General features: G+C 39.4%; 2 protein-coding genes across 3 annotated transcripts in view; both read right to left on the bottom strand.

The window, feature by feature from the left end:
• LOC110974883 (uncharacterized) overlaps positions 1-721 on the bottom strand; it is a 114,660-nt gene extending 113,939 nt beyond the window's left edge. Inside the window, exons 1-2 of one of the 2 annotated variants that reach the window (XM_087135382.1) lie at positions 465-720; positions 11-186 (exon numbers count right to left, since the gene is read on the bottom strand). In XM_087135382.1, the coding sequence (XP_086991508.1) occupies positions 11-186; positions 465-466 (178 nt within the window). In that variant the 5' untranslated portion in view covers positions 467-720. Of the gene's footprint in view, positions 1-10 lie in introns of both variants that reach the window. The other variant, XM_087135381.1, reaches the window with a different exon arrangement.
• A 9,078-nt stretch (positions 722-9,799) lies between these two features.
• The window catches only part of lemd3 (LEM domain containing 3), a 49,635-nt gene continuing 39,226 nt past the window's right edge, over positions 9,800-20,208 (bottom strand). Inside the window, exons 11-14 of the mRNA XM_022226830.2 lie at positions 18,497-18,584; positions 15,126-15,231; positions 11,609-11,687; positions 9,800-10,505 (exon numbers count right to left, since the gene is read on the bottom strand). Coding sequence (XP_022082522.2) covers positions 10,354-10,505; positions 11,609-11,687; positions 15,126-15,231; positions 18,497-18,584 — 425 coding nt within the window. The 3' untranslated portion in view covers positions 9,800-10,353. The remainder of the gene's footprint in view (positions 10,506-11,608; positions 11,688-15,125; positions 15,232-18,496; positions 18,585-20,208) is intronic.

The following is a 20,208-nucleotide window of genomic DNA, read 5'->3' as shown; positions in this document are numbered from 1 at the left end:
ACGCACTTACCTTTGTATCCACTTCTGACTGTGTGGTCGCACCTTCTACTACATTCCTCCGACACCAATGACTGAAGTCGACCATGCCTTTGGAGAGGTGTGTACTGTTGCTCGAAGGGAATCTCTGCCCGGTACGGGACGGTACTTGCACCCCAATCTACCACCTCAACGGGGGACGCGCTCCACCTGTAGTGCCAAACACTTTTTTCTAGAGTTTCACTTTGTGATACGATTCGCTTATCGTCGTGTGCAGGACTGGTATTGTTAAAAGAAGGAAGGGACAGTGTTCTTCGCACCACTGGTAGGCCTACCTGATGCATCATGCACCCTGAATCAAACCCTCTCCGAGAGTCCGTCATCTGGGTATCGTTTTCGACAGTTCTATGACAATTCGGATCAGGTCGCCAATATAAGCAAATCTGTCGACTGCCACATGAGGGACATGTCAAAAAATCGTAACTTACATTGAACCAAACACGTCGTGATGCTGTTCGAACACTAGTGCTGCCCTACACTCAACTACTGCAACTGTCCTTCGACTCCAACGGCTTCAGAATAACGCTGTTCGTTTTACACGATACCAACCTCAAATAATGCTGTTCGTACCACACTAATAAAATCCAGATCAATTACACTGGTTGCCTGTTCAAAAACGAATCAACGTCAGAACACTGTCGTCCTCATGCACAAAGCACAACGCAACACTGCAGTAGCCTACCTATTCAGTCTCTCCACCTCACCAAACAAGCCGTGTTGGCCTCCGCTCCAGCAACATCTTCCTGGCACATTCAAAAGAGCTTGGGAGGGGGCTTTTTTTAATTTCTGTTCCCTGACGCTGGAATTCTCTACCACAGAACGTTCACAACATTATTAGTTTTGACAATTTTAAAGGTAAACTGAAAACCTCCCCTCCGTTAAATTTATAATCAGTCTTCTGGAGTTTTTCTTGGTCTTGCATCTTGTGAAAAACCACGTTATAAATTAAGGATTATTACCATACAATTATATGCAGTGAGAAAACTATTCAGTCCAAAAGTATGATCTTCACTGCATAATTGAACAATACTAGTTTTTTTAAGGAACAATGCAATGAAGTTTCGTAGAATTATATTTTGTGCATGTTCAAGTCTTCTTCATTTGTGAAAACTGTTTTAAATCTTTTCGGCGTTAAGTGAACTGTAAAATGCACTTTTTCATACATTGAAAATTGACTAAGCTTTTCCAGACAAGTCAGGGCGCTAGTAGTGTAATGTAAATCTACAGACATATAGCCACATTATATAACGCACCAGATTATATTCAAACTACTTGATCAATTCGTGATCAGTGCGGCGCCCGACTAAAATCAAAACTATGGGCAAATTTCGCTCGTTACCGGCGGCCGAACAGGCGCTGGGAAGGGCTGGTGGCTTTGAGTTTGTTTCTGCATTCAATTGGGGACCCTGAACAATTGAGGACAATAAGGTCCCCGACTGACAGAGGGCCCCCGATTGACAACTATGTACAAAACATATGGGTGGTCTTCTAAAAAAGTTGAAGTACAAACAAAAGAGGAACAATAGGGGGTCCCCAGTTGCAGGCAAATACACACTTGTATGCACTGTGGCTACATTATGCAAGACCTGGGACGGCGAGGTTATCACTTCTTGTTAGCGAAGCGTCATTTGGCGATAGGCCTATATTTCAATCATTGGTTAACTTGAGCAATTTCGGATGAACGAATAAAGTGTAGTGGGAATATTTTCAGCAATGAGGAAGAAAAAAGCGAATTAATAACCACAGCTTGTGTATAACGCACTGAGCGAGCTCGCGCGCCTGACAGAAATGTACTCACAATGCTCTGCGCGCCGTTAACTCTGACCCCGTGCAAGACCATCAGCCCTTCCCATAATCTTGGCCAAAGACGTCAGTGATCGATGGTTGTTTTATTTCTCTGTTGAAGAGCGCCCTCGCACACCTAGATTTTACTTACTCTCACTGGTGCACAGTCTAATTGTGAGTCGTTGGGGGGCACTATGCACGGTGTCCGCTATCTAGCACTAACGTCTTGAGACCAAGACTACCCTTCCCAGCGTTCGAGCGCTGGTCGACAAGCGACTAGGCAAATTCACCCCTCTGTGTCCACTCTGAGCAGTAACAAAAGAGGGCGTGTTTTTAAATGAAATTGACAATCCTTTGGAACGAACTCACTGCGTACGCGCAAGTTTAAGCACGTTCGACGCGGGGCACGCTGAGTACGTGCAACGAATTTATTCTGGAATGTATGGTCTTCGGATGTACGCCAATCGCGTGAAAGAACCCGGCTGGAAAACTTCGTACCAGTCTGTCTTTCTTTCGCCGGTGAGGATGCACTTCGATTCAGAACGGATGGGAAATTTACCGCATAAAAACGCATAGATCACCTGATCGCATTCAAAACTACATGAACATTTCGTGATCAGTGTGGCGCCCGACTAAAATCAAAACTACGGCCAAATTAACCCCCAGGTATAGGCACTTTACACACAGTTGAAGAATTCCAGCCATAAAAATCTATGAAGCCATATTTGATTGTAATTTTTTTAACTTTAATCTGGCCAAAACAGGTTCAAAATGATTCGGTGCAACATTTGAAAAGGAGAGATAGTAGTACCGAGGAGTAAAAAAGTGAACCTATTTTGGGAGCACATGTAAACAAATGCAGGCAATGTAACTGTATTGCGCGTAATGCGCACTGGACGCGCTGCCAGCCATCGTTTAGCCCATTGTTTGACCATACGTTTCAAAATCACACCTATGCAAGCAATATGGGTTTATTATGTCTGTGTAAATCCACGAAGAAACTGGTCAATTTGTATGATTTCAGGTTCAAATTTTGAACCTGCGAAAGCCCAATTGTACGAATGAAATAAAATGTTTAGTGGGAAACTGATTCGTCGTTACGAATTGCTAATTTGTTATGTCAAATTACTTATTCGTTTACGGACTGTTGATCCGTAGAAACGAATTACTAATCCGTAATAATGAATTACTATGACGAACTACTAAGCCAAACTACGTCTGCAACGTGATATCACTCCCACGTACTTAATGCCCTGTCCAAAATCAGTGGCTGCGGCTAGACATTACGTATATATGCGCTGATAACCCAGCCGCAGACAGTTAGGAATTTGAAATAACGATTTAATAATTTGAAATAAGGTTATAACGAATTGTTTCCCGCGCGCTAATTAAACACTGTTGAGCGCCCGAGTCAAAGCACACTCAACACCTGTTCTGTTCCTCAGCGGAACAACTATAAAAGATATATATAAATGCACAGACAGGACTCATAAAAAGACAGTGAAGGGTCCAGTCCACTAATTCAAGCCCCATTGAAAACAGTGTAAAATCAGCACCGTTCAGGGCCCAATAGCATGCACGCCAACATCCCTGAGATTTCTGAAACACAAATGAAATTCTTGTCTGGTCACTTATCTTTCAATTTCTTTTCAATTTTTTGTGGGTTAACCAATTACATTTTTAATTATTCCCACAAAACAAAATCACCCCCCAAAAAGTGATTTTTCCGAAGTCTGATTGCAGCCATTTTTCAAGTGGCAACCCTCAACTTTCTCGGGCACTTAGGACCATTTTTCAACCGTAGTTTTCAGCCCTTCTGCCCTCATATGAAAGCTCAAAGACCCAGGGAGTTGATCCTGGCGACGATTTACACAATCTCACCATTTTGGGGGCCAAACAATCTCTTTTTTCAAAAGATACTGTGGGGGCACTTTTAATGCTAATGAGCTGGTCAGAAATTCTCACTTGAATTAGTGGTCTGCACCCTTTAAGGCTACTTATGATAGAAGAAAGACCAAAAAGTACGGGAGATTCACAAATTATGCGCCTCCAAGAGTTCACGCGTTGGCCAATCACGATTCGCGAAATCTGTCGACCCCTGTTCGGGTGCTGGGTGACGAGCAAAAAGTTAACATGTCAGCTACATTCAGAGTAGGAACTCCATTTCCTAGTTCCTAACAAACCGACTATTGAATATTTAAATACATCGGTGCGGGCATACAAGTGGTGAAAGGTTAAACTGGAGCTTGTATGTCTGGTGTTTACTGTAGTAATAACTAAGGAAATCATGAGGCTAACAATTTTCAAGCTTGATATGACAAAGCTGCTTGGAAACAAATTTCATTAAATTAAACAGAACTCTCTGCTTTGCACACATTGAGGATAAATTAAGCACAGAGCCGTTCAGGTTACGATTGCTCCTGTCTACGCTGATGCAGGATGAGACGGAGTGGCATACCTTTGAACTTTTCTCAAGCTGGTCAATGTTTCATAACTTTATACACGCACTAGACGGGGGAGCAACAATCAAGAATTAGCAAAATAATTGCTTTGTACAAGGCAAGGAGAGCTTTTCCGTTACAATCACCCATAACTTGGCGCATAAAACCGAGGGTCTTTCAGGCCTTAGCTGTGATGTCCCAACAGCGATTGTGTTGGTTATGAATGCCCAACAATTTCAGCGTTGACCTGGATTATCCAAAGCGGATCTTGGTGAGCATGTTTGTTGCGTGGTCCTGATGATAGCCGTAACTCTACTTACACTAATGTTTAGGACAAGAGAGTTCCTTTCAGACCAATCTCTGATGGTGTTAAGATCTTCTTGGAGCTGAGCAATGTCACCGCTGGACCTAATCTGCTTAAAAACAAAAGTGTCATTTGCATAATGTCAAGGCAAGTTTTTAAGTGTAAGTGGAAATGATTAATGTTAAAAAGAAGGGGCCCTAAAACCGAACCCTGTGGCACTCCAGACTTAACACTGGTCCAGTCAAAATGACAGCCATAAAAAACAACCCTTTGTTTACGACCAACAGTAAAAGTTGACATCCACAATGAAGTGGCTCCAGGACAAGTTTGCTAAACTTTCATACAAGTAAGCCGTGACAAATAGAATCAAAAGCTTTGCTAAGGTCTACTAATGAGACAACATGGACACAGGATTTGGGTCGATCGACACGGAGTAGTGACTTGGAGTTCTCTTAGTGTCACAGCTGTTAATGTATTGTTGAATGCTGCGTACGTAACAAACTTTCACAGCACCTGTAGTCATACAGTTGTGCTCAAAAGTATTCATAGCTGTCTTGAGGAAGTCATCAAGATTAAAGGCTACGCTATTGACTATTAAGAAAAGACAATGGACTATGTAAACCTGGGGTATGAAAACTTTTGAACAGGAGCAAAAGAGAAACCCGGGCCGTATCTGTTATTATGCAAATGAAGTTTAGCCAACATATATGTGGGTTTGTTTATTGCAACAAATAGACAAAAGATATAGTGGAAGTACCAACACAACAGCTTTTACAAATGAAGAATTAAGAAAAGTGAGCTATTTTCCAAAGGGTATGAATACTTTTGAGCACAACTGTACATACATGTCTGTTGTAACACGCCAGCTTTCTGAACAGTTGTACAATTTGAATAGAATAATTTATGCACCAAATCAGTGTCACTGCCTACCACTTTTATTGGCTAAGCATGTTTTCCATTGTTCTCTGATAATTGGTTAACTTCCTTTTATAATTTTATAACAAGGACACACTGCCAATACAAACCTCTCAGTGGAAACATAAAATACTAAAGTATTCTTTTATTAGTATTTTAAACAGTACCACTTATGTTTTGAAACAATCTGACCGGTGCTTTTACCAAGAAAAAACACAAGTGCAAGGATAACTTGATAAAATCACAGAGAATAGAACACAATATACAGGCTCAAAGACCCCCAAGAGCTTTCCATAACAGGTCACAATGAAGACACATGTACTTCCAGGCATATACAGCGCATTACAGACCTTCAATTCTAATGTTCATGTTCAATTCTACTGTATGAGTGTCATGATACTCCATCTTCTACAAGTCAAGTCTGCAAATCCTGTAAATCATGATTTTTAAAGCAAATTTCATACATACAAAGAATAATTTTACTCTGACGAACAAAGAAACATGAAAATCCATCAAACTATTAAGCGAAAGAATACAACATATGAAATTTATCTCATTAAAGAAACACAATCTTTGAAATTAACAGACACACTAAACTAACAAATTATGTGACCAATTAACACCTTTTTATCCTAAATGTGCATAAATAACGCAGACAGCACAATCTTTTATGTTTTCAGAGTGACAGAAAATTAGTGCAATAAATGGATGGCAAAGATGCCATGATCACGATCATTATAATTATTACCAGTGAAAACTGGCTTTCTTTGACATCTGTTGATAACATTTCAGGAAATTTTGTGTCCACTGTAAACTTTTTACAGCAATAATAAACACTGCAGCAGGACTAAATATATCACCTGAAACATCTAGTTTACTGCTGTTTGAAATTCCCAATGTTAAAGTTGGTTTTTAGAGCATGTTAAACTGATTAATGCTTCTTGCAGACCATCATCTCATATATTATGACACGATCCTAGGTGCAACATGTACCCCACTTATGGAGTGAAGGAAATCAACAATAACCTTTTCAGAAAACTCCTCCAAAATAATCTGTGCTTCTGTCACTGAGGGCGCAATCAAACCATGCCAAAGAGGGGAAAAATATAATTCCTGTACTAAGGAAAGCTGATTGCTTGCCAACTGAATCATTACATGGTGACTTGACCTATACTGCAGAATTCATGAATAATAACTCTCAACAAATTTGTGTGAGGGCCACTTTCAGTGGAAAAAGGCAAACACTGTCGATGGCAATGTGGAACTTTTTGTATCACTCAGTAAATTGGAAACTGAGAGGAACTTTTATGGAGCAAGGCGTTATTTTGCCTGGTAGGATCTGGCAGACAAATTACATTTTACATTATACAAATACCAGAATAAATCCTTGTCATCTGACTATGTGTCATGGAATTATAATTACTTGTCCCAGCATACAGCCGAGTGGCTGCAGTGCAAAAGCGGAATGCATCTTCCTCAACATGTGTAGCAAACAAAATAGTTGAATTCACAATGGCACAAGATTTCTGAACCTGTAGGTGGTACAGGAAAACTTTTCATGTGGAGATTTATTCAGGATTTGTCAAGGAATTGTATATAACAAATAACATTTTGCATTCATACAGTGAAAACAATTTTGTTTGGTGACGCATGAAATGATTTGCCTCAAGGAATGGAACATTCCATCTGTCACATAAGACATAATTCTTACCACTGCAATCATAAACATTCATTATTTGCATACCAGATAAAACTGTACTTTTTAGCCACTGGGCACCAGCCAGACCTGACAAATGCTTCTTAAAGTATGCCAGACACTTTGGCATTGTATGTCAACAGTTCTAAACCAATACCACAACCCAAGTGTGCTGTCCAACTGTAACGTTCCAAGGTCAGAACAAGTCAGAGCATTGTACAAGGCTGGGGAGCATTCCATCAGACTGTTTTGTGACATCAAATTTACTTTGCATTAACATTTTTATGAAATGCAAAATCCGTGTGTGTGTCAGACTCTGTCTGACCACTCATATGGGTGGTCTTCTAAAAAAGTTAAAGTACAAACAAAAGAGGAACAATAGGGGGTCCCCAGTTGCAGGCAAATACACACTTGAGTGTGTTCCCTAGCAGTGGGCAAAAAACACATCTTTACTTCACTCATTTTGTGGGGATCAAAAATGTGGGAACAAAGACATGTGGTGAAGGTCTGCCCACACATACATACACACCTAACCAATCAATATAACCTGGGTCTCCGGACCTGATTCTCACAATATCAACTATCATTCCTGTATACTTGACTTAGAAAATGACTTAACACAAGGTACTAGTCTCTTCAAAGCATTAGTTTTTCAAGTTACAAAAGTTATGTACAAACATTTACAGAATTACAAGCTGTTCAGTCGTACCATCAGTCATAAGAAAAAAAACAGAATTGAATGATCTGTCATCAGAAATCTCAACTGTCAAGTTCGAGAAAAGAATACTGACCTGAAATTTCCACTACTGGCATTCCTAATTTTCCCCAGACACTCACGCCTGTCTTTGACTTCACAATATTCATTTACAGCTTTTAAAAAGAAATAAACCTTTTGGACATTCTCGATGCATCACGAGACTGGATGACAAACATACCATGGCTTTCTAGCCAGCACCTACAAGGGAAGTGAACCAGTCAAGCAACAGTAACATTTTTCTTCAAAATATATGTCCCTGTTCATCAAGTAACAGGTGCAACCGCAACAAACAAAATATTTTCAAAGTACATACAAATTTTCAAAAGGCTTATGGAAAGCCAAAATTGCTCTGAAATGTCTTTAAACGGGAAACAGTCACTACAAGCTCTTCAAGGAACGGGATTTTCTCTGTCTGAAATTCACAGCTTGTAACTTTTTTCCAAATCTTCTATGCAAAACTGTGGATAAGGTGGCCAATTTGAGTACTTCATAAAGTGAAAGCTAGAGAACGCTTTGCATGTACTTTTCTTCCTTAGGGTTGTGTATAAAATGCACATTTGGTTTGGCAATAAAATGCTTTGCGTATCACCCAATCCCACATTTGGCAAATGTCGCCATGGTTTATTCCAAACCATAACATCTAGGTCATGTTTTTTGGGTTAAATACTCCCTCGGCTGAGGAAACATGTTATTACAAAACCTCACTTTTTGTATTTGGTTTTACCGTAAGCACGGAGACAGAAGCTCTTCCTTTCAAAGATGCCATGTGGAGCTTCTTTTTATTTCAAACTCTCACTGATCATGACAAATACTTTTTACAAGAACTGTCGTACAACAGTTATTCATAATTAACTCAAACAGCCAACATTCAAGTCAAAATCCAAATGTCTTTTGTACCCTGACGGCAAGCTTGTTTACCTGAGTACAACTCAGATGCCTGTGGGGCGCCATCAGGGCCAAAATTCATATCTTACAAAATGAATGTTCTAAACCAAAATCACGGCTAAAAATTTAAAAACAAACTGCATAAACAAAGGACATCGAGAAAGTAAAAAGATAAATTAAGGAACTGACAGAAAAATGAAGCAGAATTCTCAATCCTGCTTTGCGAACAGCATTTACAAAATAAATGATGAAAACCTCCAATGATCAGAAAAAGGAAAAGGTCACCAAACTTAAATGATAAAAGGACAGAAATAAACAATAAAAACACAAAACCAAACGATCAAAAAAAAAACAAAAAGATCTACAGATAAAACTAAAACGATCAAAAGACGGAGCCAAACGATCAACAGACAAAAAGAAACAAACTAAGGAAAAGCAAACGTTGAGGGCGGCAATTGCTGACGCTATGACTGCGCTGACGTCTGTTGGTGGTAATGCATCCATCACTAGCACTCTGTCATGAGCATTGAGTGAAAGGTTCGCCATCTCCTTGGTTATCATGAAAAAATCGTCTTTTTATCAATAACTAAACGAGCTGTGACTTCTTTGACACATTGGATTCAAGATTGGATTTACACACGCTGTCATAGCGTCAGCAATTGCCGCCCTCAACGTTTGCTTTTACTTAGTTCGTTTCTTTTTGTCCTTTGATCGTTTGGCTCTATCCATTGTTTAGTTTTGCCTTTAGATCCTTTTGGTTTTGTTTTTTGATCATTCATTTCTGTCCTTTTATACTTTATTTTTGTCCTTTGGTCTTTTCCTTTTTTCTGATTGTTTGAGGTTTTCATCATTTATTTTGCAAATGTTGTTTGGAAAGCAGGATTTAGAGCTCTGCTTCATTTTTCTGTTATTCATTTTTAATCTAGCTTTTTCACTTTCTCGATTTCCTTGCTTATGCAGTTTTTCTTTTGTTGGTTTTCAAATTTTTTGGCTGTATTTTTGGTTTGGAACATTCGTTTTGTAAAATATTAATTTTGGGTCTGATGGCGCCCCATAGATGCCTGCACTGCCAAGAGGTATAGACTGCATATTTTTCCTTTTAAACTTAACAGATAAGCAGATTTGTCATCAGGCTTTCTCCTTAATGAATCAAGTCATACACACAGCAACCAGCTTGCTAGGTTAGAATATGCTGTAGTCACACAGGACTCAAGACAGGAGGAATCTGAAAATAAGCCAGACAGGTCAGAGAAGCAACCCTACCTAGCAGCAGCAGGTGATAAAGAATTTATTAAAACTAGGAATGCACAGCACAGAGTCCAAAGAGAAAACGGCCTGAATCACAAAACCAATAAGCAGATGAAATCCCATTGGTTGAATGAAACCTCAACGATTTAAAGTGCAGAGAAAATGTAGGTCCTCTGACCTGAAGAACTTGACACAGAAAAGGATCTCAATTTAAAACTGACAGGGTGAACAATAACTTGTCCAGAGGATAAAGTGGACTGATCTTTGATCTGGGTGATATCTGACTCTATGAAGCTTCAAGTCCAGGGGACTGGCTTTGATGAGACAGGGATTTCTTGAGGTTGTTGGAAGGCCTGATTGGTGTGTTGCAGCCAATGGCATATGGAAACCTCTGATGATAACGATCTAATCTAAGGTACTTCACAGTTACCAGTTTGCCTGGGGGAAAAAAAGAAAGAAAGAAAAAAAAGGATTGGTTGTTTATATTAAAAGGAAACATGTAGCTTTAGCATGTAAGCTAAAAGCACTTATTATTTGCATAATTAGGAAAATTTCACAATTTCCCATCTTGCGGGAATCAAAGTTCGTGTATGAGGGGTATAAAATGAGTAAGGTGCTACCATTCTCTACAGCCACATCATATCCACCTACACATAGGGTAAGTCTACATGAATGACTACCACTTCAACTCACTGTACTTTGAACATTGGTTTTGATCTTCATGGTGCATTATTAGTCAAATGTAATAATTTGACTAATAATGCATTTTGTTGTTAACAAAAGTGTCCACTTTATTGATAAATGTAACATTGAACCACTTAATTGACATTGTGTAAGAATTCTTCATTTTGTGTCAACCCAGGACTTCCAAAGAGCAGTAACATGACCCTGAATGTGGTAGAAAATGTGCCTCCAACTGTGGGCCACTGGTAACATTTTTACAAACATTGCTTATGGATCAGCAGACTTTCCCGAGTGTCTTTTGAATTGCTCTGATCACTTTTTTGACTGCATGTTTGTTTTTTACTATCAGAAGCATCAGCAACAGTTACAAGTTCCGACAACTCTCCATCTGTTAAATGAAGGAAAGATTCTTTGCATACTCATGTCTCGACAGCTATTTTGCACAAAGAGCTGCATTACAGCACCAGCAACAGAGTGACATGTACAGGCATTTAGTGTTTCATTATTAACAAGAACTATCAAATGACTTGTTGCACTGCTTTCAAAATCATGTCATATAAGGCATAAATTCACAAATCCTAATGACAACATTTATTCAGGTGTTGTTATATTCTATTGAATGAGAGAATGAAGCATTTCATTCAGTCAAGTGAGGATTCAAGTTACTACTATTCTGATCAACTGTAAATTCTAAGAGCTTTGAAAATAAACACAAGTACTTTTGACTTTGGGCTGACACAGGGTAAATGGCAAATAACACTCTTTTGATGTACATTGTATTTTGTACAACAATGGAAAAAACAATTCAGGGTGAAAAAAACGTGAAGTTAAAACTCATCAAATTTTGTTGTACATACCATCAAACCAACTTCCTTGCAATGCTCTGTATGCACGGCCTGCATTTTCCGGTGTAGCACACTTGACATAGACACACCCCTTCATCAATACATGGGGAAAAAATCACAAATGATCACAAGTGCAAAATGGTCCACTCTGTGTGAACCACTTGCTGCTGGGGAAACCCCATTTCAAGCACCATGGGTTTATACGCAGAGCCAGGGTGCCCAATATGGGACAAAAGAGCTGGTCCATGCGTCAAAAGACCGTACTCGGAACAAAAGACCTGCTGCTTGGAATTGCCATCATTTTTTGGCTTGCATTTTTCAAAGGTAATCCGTCACTGTTTTTAGATAGTATACCTCTGTTTTGGGCATAGCGCGCCCGCGGATTAGCACCGCGGACAAAAGTGCTCCAGGGCCCCATTGATGAATGACACAGCACCGCTGCATGCTAATCCAGCCACGTTTGAAAAGATGCCATTCGCATTCACCGGGGACAAAGGAAATTATGCAACATCTCACAATTCCGGGCTCTCTTTACAGGGAAGCAAGCATGGCTGTAATACGCAGGAGTCAATGGAGGTGCCCTGTCAGCTTAGAGTAGCCACCAAACAGTCATTCGTGTTGGTGTAAACATCCATTAAATGAAATGATGAATTTTTGTAGAATTTTGGAAACCGAAAATCTTGAAAATCTCCCGTATGTGTGCACTGCATTTTTAAAAACACCCGGCAGCAAGTTGTTAAGCATGACAATGTACAGGATAATGGTGAGCAAAGCTAAGACATCAAATGCAGCTTTTTTCAAGATGTTAATGCAGCTTGTGAAAAAAAAATACACATGCTCACGGGTCGACATTACGCTTTTTTACCCAGAAGCTAAAAACAGCTCCTGTTCTTTCAAATGTCAGGGGTTTTGGGGACCTTTTTACTAAACCCGGGAGCAGTTTTAGGTAAAGTCATGTTAGGCTAAAAATAATAGCTCTGCTTTCGATTACATGCCTCTCAAAATAGGGTCAGTAGGTTGGACTTTTTTGGGGTCAATTTTTCTGTGCTGATTGAATGGCAGAAATAGCGACAAGAGCTTCAAAAATCGTCTCAAAAAGTGAAAAAAAAAACGTCTTAATCCTTGTAAAAATTTCTACAGTAGACAATTCACAAAATTATGGACAATTCACACAATGCTAGTCATGTAATCGCGATGGCAAACTGGCCAACGATGTCCATGTATCGCGAGGTAAATTCCACGATGCATCTAATGGGCAGGCAATAAACCTTGTGCCGTGGCAGGATATTTTGTGGAAACACGCTCGCTTTAAGTATGAGCAAAACCACCGCAAATTAAACTCCTGAACACTGGGAATGCATGTCATAGACAAGAGACCAAGTTCTGTGAATCAACTTGCAGAAATCCTTTAGCAACATCAATGCTTTTTCGATCAACAACTGTAGCATTGCGTGTGCGTAGGGCCAATTAGCACATTTCCATTACGCGTTCTTTGGTGTGGGCATGGCATGGCGGGAACCAGAGCAGCTTTGCTTTATGGGATTGAGCTTTGCGCACCTGTTATCACTAAACGCGAAAGGAAGTCGTGAAAATAAGAGAAGTTTCTTTTCAAAAATTGCAAATGACAGTAGGAAAACCCATTAATGCAGACGTTTTAACATGAGAAAAAGGTTGTCAAACTTATCCCACTACGGTAAATACTTTTATGATTTCTTTGGAATAAAGTGTGTCATCACCTCAAAGAAGATCAGTAACCGCCTGGCGCTATTTCAGTGCCCAACCTCTCCCTTTGCATGTATTACAGGTTATCAGGCACTACTTATGGTTTGTTGGACGCAAAAGCACTAGTGCGCCGGCTTAATGTCGACCCCTGCTTGCTGCCTGTCCATCATATAGTGTTGGGACCCTTGTCAACAAAAGATCCGAAGGTGTATCCAGAAATTATTGCTGCTGGCTGTTAAAATCTTGTTCAACAGTGCTGCTCAGTATATGTGGATCACGTGAGTTACCATAAATGAATGCTTTCAATGCTGAAAACAGTGTATTCATTGATGTGACTGGTGTATGGAGTTTTAGCAATTACAGCACAAGGCTATTTGTTCACCACTTGCAGAAAGTAATTTTTGACCCAAAAATCGTAACTTTCGAAATAGGCAAAGAACAGGGGCCAACTTTTTAGGTATACATGTATAGCCTAATCCACAAATACAGATTCTCAAGAGTCATTGAACAGCTTTTCTACCTTACTTCTTTAGCCTCATGTTTTCAACTCTCAAGTGGGCCAAGTGAGAATTACGAGTATTTTCTGACACAACAGGCTATGGACAGCGGTAAGGTTCAAATTAAACAGTTTACTTCTACAGACTTCTCAAACTCTGTGCATGTACAAAACAAGTGTACCAAACAAATACAGATGAGTCGAAGAGTGCTTGACATTTCCATCCACCAGCAATGCCCGGGATAGCCAGATAGTGTTTACATATCACATGACATGAAATACAGTAAAATCTCGATAAGTAGAAGCTCAGGGGCATGGACGAAAAGTTCGAGTTATCCGACGTTCGTGTTATTAAAAGTTACACACTGCAGTGCACATGCAACCTTACTGGCTTACGGCAGTTGGCCTGCAAGCTGAGTCGAACATGAAGTCGATTTTAGGCTATCCCTACTATGCAAGTTTTCCTCAAACATCATCATTAAACATGTTTTTATGTGGTACATTAATAAACAATAAACCAATGAAGTTATGTACCGGTACCTGTGTCTACGTCTTGAGAATTCATTCATTTGCTTTGCTTGATCGGGCTGTTACCGTATAACACAGCACGCGGGCCAGTCGGTCAGGGTTTCCGTGCTGGGTCACGTGATACATGACAAAGCGCTTGAGGGCACATAATTCGTGCCTGATTTAGGCTGCATCCGAATCTCTTGTCTAGAGCTAGGTCTTGGTATTCACTCCAATGAAAATGCATGGAGACTTGCCGACAATAGACGTAGCCATAGCTCTTGAAGCCTGTTTCAGACGGCCTTATTTTATGGTTGCAGTTGATGCCCACCCAGTGCTTGTCCAAGTGACAATGGCAGCCCATGTGAACATGCTCGGCTCATCAAAGAAAAGTCGTGCGCATGACAGTAATGACTCATAATGAAGGCAAGCGTTCTTTCATCACTTTTTATTCATCATTCTTCAGTGTTTTTTTAAATTGGCCTACCAAAACTTCGAGATTTAGTGGCTTTAGTGGTATTGACGTTTCTAATTACGGATAGTTTATTGTACATAAAGGCCCATTTTTTTGTCGGGAATACAGAAAGACGTCGAGGTAAAAAGAGTTTTGACTTAACAGGCTTTGACTCATCAAGATTTTACTGTAGTTCAATAACTCGTAATACATGGCAGCAAGAGCATGTGAGATAACCACTGCTACTCTCTCTGTGTCATGACTGAGGGGAAAACATGCACACAGAGTCCACTGTACACTGTGTCCAATTAGGGACAGCAATCTGGCTGGAAACAAAAGTCACTGCATACCTCTCTTGAGTTTCTGTCTACAGCAACATGAACAATGCCGCCATTGTCACCACATCGTTCAAGTATGGCATCTTCTATGGCTACATGCCAATCACCATCTGATTCCCTGCAGAAAAACACAAGATAACGCAAGCTGAACAAAGTAAGTAATCACCATCTTCTAGAGTTTTGCCTTTCCTTGAAATGTAAATCCATCATCACCCCTGAAATATCATCACTCCCAATATTGAACAAATCCACACCTTTGAAGTGATTTTAAATGACCTGTACAGTTTAGAGATAGCTGGGGAACATCAACTGCAAATATCAATCTCAGTACACAATCATGTACACTCATATAAAGTCCTGCAGCCGCTTTCACGAGACTATGCATAAGCCCTGTGCCACAAATTCATGCCACAACTGCGCAAAGTAACGTTCGATTTCATGAAAAGTTGCATAGCTGCACCACATCTTAATAATAATAAATTTCTTGGACGACAACAAAAACAGCTTATATGATGGCTGTTCTGCACATTTGCACCAGATTAGCAAATAAAGCAAGGCGCTAAGAGGTTCATACTCACACATATATGCTTATTGCACACGAGGGAAATTCAGTCTGTGAATCCGCTTAGACGCCTGGACACGAGGCTAGTATCGCATGGCAAAATCATCAAACCATGGCAGCAAAACGGAACACTAATTGCATTTGTTCAAACGAAACATGGTGAGCTTGGTGTAACATACCTAGATGGGCCCTTGGAAGTATTTGATGAAGAGCAACTTCTAACTCACAAACATGTATTTTAAGGTTCAGATTTTAATGTTAACTTTCTGAATTTTGTCTCGCCTTTGCCAAATAAAAATGGCGGTTCGATGTCTAACATTAACGTATTGTGATCAACGTCTGCTGCATGCAGGAGCTTCTCTATGACTGTACATGTATTAAATGTAACCTGATTTATACACGAGGAGTGACACATGAATTGTCTGCATTGTAGTGAGTTTCTGACAAACGCGCTGGTGGGAAATCAAGGAGGGGATGCCATATTATTGTGTAGATTTTTTTTCCATTTTCAAAGCAGAAAATTATTTTTAAAAAGTTGGAATCATTGCAGAGTATTTTCAAACAATATTTGTTTCCTTTTGGGAGGGGGTAAGGTCGGGCAAACAGTTTGCATGCATTGTTTATACTTACTATGGTATGAAACAGAATTTGAAACAGAAAATACCCGTTTTTGACACGGAAAATCATTGGCTCTAATTGTATAATACTGTGCTGACTGCACCAGTCATGAATATATACATAACCAGCCAAGTGTGTCCAAGCCTTGGAGAATCCTGCCAACTAGCCAGGTGGCAGTCTTGGTATGCAGTACAAAATGGGCGAGTTTGTCTCCTATTTCATACCAGAGTCTAAGTTGATGCTATCCTGCCTCAGGACGCCAAAATATTACAAAAGTCTAAAGACTATTCAAATTACACTTGCTGACATTGCCAGTAGAGAGTGTGGTTTCACTGACTGACTGGTAGCAATCCATCAATTGATATACCTCAACGAAACTGCCAGAAACGATAGCCAATGTCATCATTGTACGCTTATCAAGCAAATGTCTCTATCTTTGAATCCAAACCGTTTCCTTTGCATAACTTGATTTATTAAGGGTATCCTCTTTGCCAAAAAAGGTCCTTACTTGCATAATAATGTAAAGTATCTATTAATGATCTCTGTCACAGCCAGACCATGTTGACAACTCTGCTTCCCAAGTTTTACTTGAAAAAGTTGCTGTTTCATATCTTCAAATGGCATCAGACAACTTTTAAGCGGGAAATCCCTAATTGAAGCCCTTGACATGTCACATGATGAAATGCACAGATAAAAGAAAACACTTCTAAGTTTTGATACTGAAATTGTAAATAAGCAATACAAATATTTGTGCTTCCCCTCAAATTGGAATAGCCAGCAATCCAACAAAAATGGACTACCCTTCTCCACTTTGTTCTGAGATTAAAAATTCAAAGTGAAACAGACAGCTGGAAATCAACAGAGTGAATTCTAGGCTGATAACCAAAGGCCCAGCATTTAATGACATACAGGAAGCAAGAGTTCACATATTAATTACAGAAAACTTGCTCTTTATTCAAATCAAGTGAACTCATTCACCTCTATCTCTTTATTCAAATCAAGTGAACTCATTCACCTCTATCTGAGACTGTATTTCCTCTAATTCTGTGATGAACTTTCAGATTCCCATTTCAGGGTCTTTACCATTATTGACTGCTAAAACCATTGCTCTTTCTCTTGATTCCAACTTTAACTGAACTTGTTAGCTCTAGGGGCCCTAAGTGCTGGAGATATTAACACTAACATTGTCATGTGACAAGCGCTAAATGATTTGATGTACAATATACTTGTATATAATGTATGGGTAACCTAACAATTCAAGTATCCACGGGGATATAAATCAGCAAAGTCCCTATATTGCAAGGTACATGTACATTGTAGCTGTGATCAGTTTTCAATAAATGTGTATCTGACAGCAATTTAGTCAATGACAAATGATCCATGTACATGTATCAACCCTAAAGCCCCTTGGCATTTTGCTGGTGACCTTCAACCTTTCAAATCAGCACATTCTTAGTACTTCAGTTATCAGTGGCTTCAAGTCTTGTGTAAAGTTTTGGTGGTTGGTCTCTTAGTTCCTTACTCCTGCACCAACCTCCAAAATTTCCTACTGAGTTTCAAATGGCCCAAGACCATTTGAATTAATGACATGCTTTCCATGCATTGGCATCCAATCCAGTATATTAACAAAAACTGTACAGGTTTTTAACATCTGTGAGTGTATACTTCGCATTATTTATGACCCTTATGCAATAAATTTGTAGCGCTGCAGTACAGTGCAAAAAAGTTGCTCAGATGTGCAACATTTTCATCACATAAAACCTCTTGGATGAGGACAATGACAGCTTTTGCTACAGCTGTTCCTTTGAAGTTACACAGTCATGAAGCAGACTTTGTTCATTGAGCTCCTCTCATCATTTTGACTGTTTTTCTTTTTTGTTGGAGCCAGGATGCAAATCTCAAAGTTCTTTCACAACCAAACAAGTAATTCATTACCCCAAAAACCAAGTTGTGCATTTGTTATATAAATCTAGATATGTTGGACAATGATTAGCCTCACAATAAACATAAATGGTTAGTAAAATTGTTTATTTCCGATTTGTTTGGTGCAACTTATTCCACCCAAAATGATTCTGAAAGTTATGCAAAAGCGCCATGTACTCAAGCCAAGACTTAAAACGGAAAGGGTTAAGATGTTAGCTGCACAGCGAAGCATCATTTCCTAAAATCTCTGACCAAACGTTAAAAAAAAATCATGACTCACAGTGTTGGATCAAACATATTCCTGATCTTCAGGCACGGTGTTGGGGTGTATCGGGGTGCCTTGATGGCTGTGTCCAGGTTGTCAAAGGCTGTGACAAACAAAAATGATTAGAGGAAAAAGGGAAGAAGTTACTTGGATTCAGGTGGGACGAGGAACATAGGTAGGCTGAATAACAGAGTAGAGATCACCATACAGTCACAATGGGTGTATTCGAACCTCTATTCTCCTGTTGGATGAACATGAGATCGGGTCCAAATGAATAGAATCAACACATTATTCACAAGCAGGATTCTCACTCTCCGCTTACTGGGAGTAGATGGAGAACATCAAGAACAAAGATAGCAGACATAGACACATACCGCAACTTAATATTATTGCATAAAATACAAAGCACTCACCAAAAAAAGGAAAATAAAACTGAAGGCTTACAGACATGGTTGTTGGAGAGAATTTACCTTTACCAACATGTAGAATTTTACATGGCTATCTTGGGATTTGCATTATGGTCAGATTGGAAATATCATTTCATTTATTCACATCCAGGGAGTGATTTTAGAAGGACCTTAAAGTCTTGTTCACAACCCTCGATGTGGTAAATTAATTAACCCTAACAATCCCTAATCAGTCAAACTTCATCACCAGTAGGGTATTTGAATTTGTGGAATTAGGTACTGGGGAATTTGCTACATGTACATGTATATGGTGCTGGATTTTGACTAAACAGGTACATGCACTGTAGGCCTGCACTTACTCTGTTGAATTTTGACATAATGGGCACTGTGGCCCTCTCACTTCTTACCATCAGGAATTTTAATTGAGGCGAGATTATCTGCAATTATCTCAGTACTGTATTTTTAAAGATAATGTAATGATAGAAAGCTTCCCATTGAAATGGTATGTAAGATATGAGTAGGAGTCTGGATTTCAAGGAGTTGGCATTTGTGTGATAAGGGAGGGATACCACTAACAATGCTTGGGCAGTTAGGGTTAACGAGAAACTATTAATCATCTTTTCGTTCAGTGTTAAGATGGCAACAGCCATCTTACATTTTCTTCTTTGGCATTTGTAATCAGTAATTATGTGCAAAATTTTCATAAAGACATTATGTTTAAATTTCATTTATCTATGTATTATTATGTAATTAAGAACACACATGTGATTCTATTCTAAATGGTGACAGCATGGAAATAAATGTTGATTTGATTGATTGATTACCCCGAAAACAATGTTCATGAGTATCTGGAGAACAGGGTTTTGAATACGCCATGAGTACACAATGGAGTCAAATGGGTGTTGACAATCTACGTGGAGATCTTCCTGTATCTGGCAAACTATAACATTTCACATACATGTACATGTATAGATGTACAAATAAACCGGGCATTAATTTACAAGTTCTGTGAACTTTGGCCATCAACTCAGTAAGACCACATTTTTGGTAGTGACAAATGCAACCTGTTATAAGTTGTATGTTGTGTGACCTTGTGGACCAATGCAACTAGTCAATGCTAAATACCGGTACTCATAGCTGACTCTACCTAAGTGTCCCCCTAATCGACTAGCAGGTACCTAATGGCAACTACGTGATGTTAAATAGTTAATCCTATGTATGTGTCCCCTTAATTTGCCCCTTTGCCCCTGGTCTCACTTTTAAAAGTTAGGTCATAACTTAAAGTAAAGGCACCTTTCCATAACTATGTTTTTTGGTTGT

This window comes from Acanthaster planci, linkage group LG04 (assembly GCF_054643075.1).
Source record: "Acanthaster planci isolate LZ-2023a linkage group LG04, COTS_SCS, whole genome shotgun sequence".
Classification (NCBI taxonomy): Eukaryota; Metazoa; Echinodermata; class Asteroidea; order Valvatida; family Acanthasteridae; genus Acanthaster; species Acanthaster planci.
The sequence above is the reverse complement of the archived record's forward strand: the minus strand, read 5'-3'. Positions and strand labels throughout refer to the sequence as shown.